The sequence below is a fragment of the Serinus canaria genome, chromosome 23, assembly GCF_022539315.1.
Source record: "Serinus canaria isolate serCan28SL12 chromosome 23, serCan2020, whole genome shotgun sequence".
NCBI classification, from domain to species: Eukaryota; Metazoa; Chordata; class Aves; order Passeriformes; family Fringillidae; genus Serinus; species Serinus canaria.
Genome location: NC_066336.1, coordinates 3,403,294 through 3,410,151, shown reverse-complemented (window position 1 = coordinate 3,410,151; position 6,858 = coordinate 3,403,294). Strand labels below are relative to the sequence as shown.

The 6,858-nt window shown below is 67.1% G+C and overlaps 2 protein-coding genes across 3 annotated transcripts; one reads left to right on the top strand and one right to left on the bottom strand.

Annotated features, from left to right (window-relative positions):
- Window positions 1-98: 98 nt before the first annotated feature.
- LOC127060400 (SH3 domain-containing kinase-binding protein 1-like) lies at window positions 99-3,312 on the top strand. 2 transcript variants are annotated; one of them, XM_050983290.1, is made up of 7 exons: window positions 99-1,340; window positions 2,063-2,115; window positions 2,253-2,364; window positions 2,497-2,558; window positions 2,645-2,963; window positions 3,051-3,114; window positions 3,187-3,312. In XM_050983290.1, the coding sequence occupies exons 1-7, from the start codon at window positions 1,189-1,191 to the stop codon at window positions 3,223-3,225; spliced, it is 801 nt and encodes a 266-aa protein (XP_050839247.1). In that variant the 5' UTR covers window positions 99-1,188; the 3' UTR covers window positions 3,226-3,312. The 2 variants fall into 2 exon arrangements, with proteins under 2 accessions (XP_050839247.1, XP_050839246.1); XM_050983289.1 differs by having other exon boundaries at window positions 3,051-3,246.
- A 683-nt stretch (window positions 3,313-3,995) lies between these two features.
- Window positions 3,996-6,439, bottom strand: EVA1B (eva-1 homolog B). The gene is made up of 3 exons (XM_018922535.3): window positions 6,275-6,439; window positions 4,895-5,011; window positions 3,996-4,811 (listed from the first exon to the last, which is right to left on the bottom strand). The coding sequence occupies exons 1-3, from the start codon at window positions 6,351-6,353 to the stop codon at window positions 4,405-4,407; spliced, it is 603 nt and encodes a 200-aa protein (XP_018778080.3). The 5' UTR covers window positions 6,354-6,439; the 3' UTR covers window positions 3,996-4,404.
- Window positions 6,440-6,858: the final 419 nt, after the last annotated feature.

Sequence of the window (6,858 nt, the reverse complement as noted above, 5' to 3'; positions counted from 1 at the left end):
CCTGAAACGACCAAGGAGCAACAGGGGAGCAACTTCCCTGTTGGGTTTGATGCACTAATAGATAATTCAGCTGCTGTTTTGGCATTAATTGCCTGGGGACAGTGGTTGACACAGCCAGGCCCTGCCTGCTGCCAGCAGGGATTGTGTCACCCGTGCACAGGGGCAGCTCCATCTTCCACACCCGAGCTCCTCCCAGGAGCTCTCAGGGGCTGGTCCCGGTGTTGGGCGGTGCAGTCCCATGTGCTGCTATCCCAAGGGAGGCTGCTGGGGGGGCTGCTGGCTGTGCAGCCTCTGCAGGAGCTCAGCTTTCCTGGCTGCTGTGGGTAATGGTGTTGGCCAAGAGCTGTTGGAACAGTGCTGGGTTAATGGCTGGTGCTTCCCTTCCTCAGCCTTGAGCCAGCCTGAGGAAATGGGTGCCCAGTGTTCCTTGGCCTGAGTGGCCACACCTGGGGAGTGCAAGAGAACCTGTGTTCTGCCATCCTTCTCTGCCCGATGGTTGATTCCCTGCCCCCTGCTCGGTATTGCTGGGTCGGATGCGTTTGGCCAAAAGGAATATCCAGGCTGTCTCCTGGAGCAGGCAGTGGCCAGGACCAGGCAGGATCCCTGGTGTCACACTGACCTTTCAGGCCCTGTGGAGGGACAGCAGCAGCATGACCACCCCCTGCACTCACGGGCTGTGGGTTTTGGCCCCTCTGTGGTTTGGGTTTCACTTCCCAACTCCAGCCGAGGGTGTCAGAACCGCTGTGAGACCCGGCTGAGTGTGAGCCGTCACCCCAGGCCGGCTGCGGTCCTGACCTGGCGCCTCCCGGCTCTGCGCTGGCCCCGGCTCCCCCCGCAGCCACGGCTCCGTCACGCAGGGAAGGAATCCCAATGCCAGCACCGAGCCCCGGCGGTGGCACAGATGGCCCAGCCCTGCCCGGGGCCGGAGAAGGTGCGTGGGGGCTCCAGGCTGGGGGTGGCCGGGGGAGACACAGCTCGGGGGTGGCTCTGCTGTGCCAGCGCTCCCCGCCCGCGGTCCCAGCGCCCTCCAGTCCCACCCTCATCCAAAGCCTCTCCCACAGCCCAAACCCAGCACAGAGAGTCCCGTGAGCCTGACCCTGGTGTCCCTCCGGCCCTGGTGGCCCGCCGGAATGGCCGAGCAGCACGAGGTGGGTTCGGGGAGCAGGAGTTCCCCCGCGGGACACAGGGATGCGGCGTGGACCAGCACTGAGGTGCGCTCTGCTTCAACTTCCTTCCCAGCGTGGAGCCGATTTCCTCCGGCATCACGTGCACGGTGTGGGGCCGGGGCAGCCTGGCACGGCACGGCACGGCTCGGCCTCGGGGCAGCCCCGCAGCGCCAGGTAGGAGGGAGCAGCCGCTGGTCCCGCTCACCGGGATCGTCCCAAGGGCAGCGCCCGTGTGTGATCGCACTGCTCCGGGGCTGGGCCGGGCCCTGGGGCCCGGGAGAGCTGCTGGTGAGGGGCGGGCAGGGTGTTGGGCACTTCTGGGCACCTTCTGGGCACCATCACCCTGTGCCACCGGAGCTAAGGAGCACTGGGGCCTTGGGTAGGGGTATCCTCATCCCGTAGCCCTCGGTGCTTCAGTCGCATCTTTGGGTGGGTAATACCAGCACCATTTTTGGTGTCTGTGAGGCCTCTGAGACAAGGGCTGTGCTGGTGGCAGCAGCAGGGACCAGACAGCATCAGGGCTGCTGGCCCACCTTGGTGTCAATGGCCCACCACAGGGACATGGTGGCCCACCACAGGGACAGTGTGGCCAACTGTGGTGACAGAGGGGCCTGCCGTGGGGACAGGGTGGTCCATTGTGGCCTGATATCCTGTATCCCTCCAAGCCAGTGGGTTTGCCCTGGTGTGACCACAGGGTTCAGCAGTTCAGGGATGCTGCTGTGCTGTGCATGGTGGGGATGACACCCTGCCCGTGCTGCAGTGCTCATGGCAGCTCTGCAGCTGCCTGCTCCGCCTCACACAGAGGAAGTGCCGACCACAGTGGGGCTGGTGTGGGGCTGGGAGAGGCTGGAACAAGGGTCCTTCTCCAGCACCTGATGAGACCCTTTGCTCCCCAGCAGCTGCAACCACAGCAAAGGACAAGGAGGGCAAGGACAGGGAGCTCCCCCGAGTGAGTCCTGGGCTGGAGGAGAGGGAAGGACAGGGATGTGCCTGGGCCAGGGCATGTCACAAACAGGAAGCGCTTCCTGCCCCTCTCTTGTCAGTGCTGGTCCCAGCCCCAGCCCTGCTTCTGCCTCCTCTCCCCAGAGCTCCCAGCACCAGCAAGGATGGAGCCAGCCAAGCTCCCACTCACCAAGAGGATGGCTCCTGCTCCCCCCATTCCTGCAAAGACCAAACCAGTCCCCGTGCTGGCCACCAAGTAAGAAACGTGGCTGTGCTGGGGTGTCCAGGGCCACTGTGATGTCCCAGTGCCAATGCCATGCTTATGGCTGGTCTTGACGAGGGGCTGGCACCTCCCTGGCTGTGCCACTCACACCTCTGCTGTCCCCAGGCCCAGTGACCCCCAGCCCAGCACCTCAGCTGACATGGAGTGGGGCAGAGCCAGAGACCCAGGTAGGATGCAGGGGCCATGCAAGGGTGGCTGGGCCCTGCTCAGCACCGGGGGCTGATTCCTGTTCTGATTCCTGTTTCTTGGGCAGATGCCAACAGCTTTAACATGGTGTCAGTGACCACAGCCAGGCTGAGCCACCCCACAGCCACACGGCCACGAGTCCCTGGCCAGCGGCCACCCAGCCTGGCCCTGGGGAGCACAGGGGGTCCCCATGGGGGGGAGCAGCCCCAGGGGCTGCCCCGTTCTGCCCTCTGTGCCCCTGTCCCCAGCACAGGGCAGGCACCTGTCCCACCGTGGAGCACAGAGGGGCTGGAGGTGCTGGAGGGGAGGCCACTGGCCCTGGAGGACCTGAAGGCTGAGGTGCGGACCCTGCACATCCTTGTGGACCTGATGCGAGTCCAGCACCTGTGAGTGGGGATGGGGGTGTTGGGGGGTCCCCAGGGACTCCTGGCTGCTTGTCCTGGCCCCAGCTGAGCCACCCCGGTGTGTTGCAGGCGGGACCTGCAGGAGCTGCGGCAGGAGCTGTGCCAGGAGCAGGCTCAGCGCCAGGTGCTGCAGGTGAGTCCCTGCCAGGGGTTGCCTTGTCTGGGGTCCCCTGTGCCCCCCAACAATCACAGCCTCTCCCCACAGGCAGAGGTCGAGCGGGTGAGGAAGGGGCTGCCCTGTTAGCATGGGGGGCACATGGCTGGCACATGGTTCCGTGCGCCCCCCCCCCCCCAGCCTGGTTCTGCACCCATCGGATACATTTGCCCACCCCACACCCAGGCACTGCTCCCTGAAACATAACAGCCCCATGACCAATAGAAATCGTTTAAAATAAACTATTTTGGGTACAAAGTGCTGTGGTTGGGGGGGGTTGCTCAGGGCTGCCATGCCCGTGAAGGGTTGGGCTGGTCCTCCCAGGCACAAAGGGTCCCACCATGGCACAAGGGGTCCCTCCAGGGCCTGTGGCAGGGTTGGGGCAAGGCCTCCTCCCCCTCCACCTCCCTCTCCTCCTCCTCCACCCCCGCACAGTTTCCCAGGCCAGCTCCAGTCCCAGCTCCAGCACATCCTGGCCTCCAGCCACTGGAGAACATCTGGAAAACATCTGGATCCTGCTGGCGCTGGCGGCGGGGGGGAACCAGCCTGGGAAGGAGCTATTTTTATAAAGCTGCCGGGGAGGGGGCAGCGGGGCCCGGCACCCCGCGGGGCTGGGCTGGGATGGGGCAGGATGCGGCTCAGCCCGGCGGGAGCTGCTGCATCCCTGGGGAGCAGCGGCCGGCTCAGAGTCCAGCGGGAACATCCGCCTTGCTCCGGCCGCAGGGCGTGGGGTCACGGCGGGCGGCGCCGGAAAAGACCCGGCTAATTTTAGTGGGGCCGGGAAAGGAATTAGCTCGCGGAAGGGCCGAGAGCGTCCCCGTGTCCAGGGCCCCCAAAACAGCGGACTCGCCACGCCGGGCTCTAGATCGTGTAGAACAGCACCATGTTTGTGGGGCAGGAGCCCACGGCTCACAGGGACGTACAGCCCGCCCTGCCCCACGGGTGAAAGCCCCGCCAGATCCCGGCTGAGCCGGGCAGCAAGGGTTGTTCTGTCCTTGTCCGTGTCCCCGCGTGTCCCGGGGCTGCTCGGCTGGTGCCAGCCGTCGTACCAATGGCTCAAAGTGCATCGTGTCCCGCAGTGGCGGGGGCGAGTCCAGCCCCGGCGGTGCCCGTGACACCGGGGTCTGGCTCTCCGTGGTGCAGGGACAGTCCAAAGCAGCTCCGCCAGCTCAGGGACAGCGAGCAGCCCCCCTGTCCCCCTGGTCCCCCTGGCACGGTGTGGGATCGGCTGTGGGGGGAGCAGACACCGTGCCAGGGCAGCTGCCGGGCTCAGTAGTAGTGGACGCGGCCCAGGGTGCCGATGGTGCCGGATCCCAGGATGTCGGGCTGCCCGTTCCGCCAGATCTCGCGGATGATGCGCTCCCGCTCCTCCAGCCGCTGCGCCCGCTCCAGCTCCTCGGCCGACGCGAACACGTTCACGGCCAGCGCCCCATCCCCGGGGCCGTGGCTCTCCAGCGGGATCTCGGTCACCGGCAGCAGCGACTCAGACGCTGCACGGTCGACGGTGTCCTCTTCGTCCTCGTCGTCATCCTCGTCGTCCTCGCTGAGGTCGCCGGGGCGCACCGGGGGCCGCGGGGAGGGCCGGCATGACAAGCGCAGCACCAGCAGGCACAGCGTGAGCACCAGCCCGAAGCAGACGCCCAACACGAAGTAGAGCCCGAAGCTCTCGGGGTTGGCTGTGGGGGGAACGGAGGGGGTGAGGGACCTGCCCGCGCCTGCCGGGCGCCCGCGGTGGCCTCCCAGACGCGTCCTGGCTCACCTCGGATGTGGGCGTACGCGGCCATGCTGTTGCTGAGCAGCTCCATGTCCCTCCGGCGACTCTCCATCCTGTGCCTGGCAGTTCTCAGCGGCTCCAGGGATGGCACATGCTGGGCATCTGCGGGACACGGGCTGAGCAACGCTCTGCAGGGGCTGGGATTCCCCCCTATTGCCCCCTCCCTTTCAAGGCCGTGCCTGGGTGTGCCCAGGGGCTCCTTGATGAGCTCCAGCTGAGCAGGGCTTCGTGCCTGGGCTGGGCTGCTCCATCCAGGGCTGGAACCCCACAGATGCCGAGCTGGAGCCGTCCCACTCCCACCACCCTCCGTCCTTCCTGAGAGACCGGGACGGATACGGCTCCTCCTGGCCACGGCATCAAGCGGATCTGTGGCACCGGGCTAGGGCTTGTGTCCCATGCCCGGCCATGGGATGGGTCACGGGGCAGAGCCGGGCCCCAGCACCAGGCTGCCGGTGCTCATGTGCACACACGTGTGCTCCACACACTCCTGGGGCAGTGTCCCTGTCCCTGTCCCTGTCCCTGTCCCCCCACGCTGCTCTGGCCCAGCTCCAGCCTTGGCCCTTTGCCGTGGGACCCTGCAGGGCAGGGACAAGGCCGAGCACAGTGCAAAGGCCACCAGGACAGGCCAGCGGTCAGGATGAGAGGCAGGACAGCAGGAAGGATGGGCAGCAGGGCAGTGGGAAGGATGGGAGGCAGAACAGCAGGCAGGGCAGGGCGGGAGAAAATCTGGCCCTGGCAGGGGACGAGCTCATTCCCAGAAACGGCTCCAGAGAGAGAGGAATGAGGAAAGAAATGCAGAAAATGTGACACATCAGCAAAACCATCCCGGACGGTCCAGAGCTGAGGGGCCGCGGCACATTCTGGGGCTGGGCAGCCCCTCTAGTGAGACACCCCAAAACAAGGCCAGCAGGGTCCTTAGGAGGGGCGGGTGCCCTCCCCTTGGAGCTCCTGCACAGCCTGCCCCGGCAAGGGGCTGCTGTGGGGCTGGAGGGGCGCAGCCCACCATGGATCCCCTGCCGCCGGCGGGTGCTGAGAGGGGCCAGGCTGGCTGTAGGGCCTTGCGGATCCCCAAGAGCCGAGCCCCAAGCTGCTCAGTGCCGCGTCCCCGAGCATTACACCGTGTCCCCGAGCCGCGTGCTCCACATCTTCAACCGCTAGCCAGAGCTGTGTGTCACCGAGCCCTGTGCCCTCAGCCCCCGTGTTCCCGCACTACGCCCGCGTCCACCAGACCCGCGTTCCCCAACGCCAGAGCACCTGAGCGGGGACGGGACCGAGCCTCGACAGCCGCCGTGGCCGTGCTGAGGTGCGGAGGTGCCCCAGGGCGCCCGGTATGAGCCCCAGGCGGTGCCCGGGGCTGGTACTCACCGGGGTGGGAAGGCGGCGGCGGCAGAGCCGCTGCACTTTGGCTGGAGCGAGAGAAGAGAGAGCAAGGTCTGTTTAGCATTAACGCTGCAGCAACAGGAAATAGTTCGGAGGCGGCTGGCGGTCAGCGCTCCCGCCGGAGCCAATGGCAGCCCCGGCCGGTGCTGAGCGGGGCGCGGGGCCGGGGCTCGTCCCGCTCCCCCGGGACGCCACGCTCGGCCCTGCATTGGAACCGCCCCGGAGCGGGGCCACAGGCGGCTCCAGACCCCGTCCCAGCCTTGTCCAGCGCCCATCCGGCCAGGCCGGGCTTGGCTGTGCCCAGCCTAGGCTGGGCTGGCAGTGCCGGAGCCAAGGCGAGCCCTCCGGGCTGGGGGCTCAGCCCCAGCGGTCGCCGTGGGTTTGAGGGAGCTGCCGGGGCCGGTGCCAGCCCCACGGAGGTGGAGGCCACGCAGGGTGGTCCTTTCAGCCCCACCGGCCGAGGTGTGGGACACGCTAGGGCTGGTGGGGCCGGACCTCGGGGACACGAGGCTCCGCATCCCAGCGCTGTCCCCAGCGGCCGCTCCAGGCTGGCCTGAGAGGCACAGGCT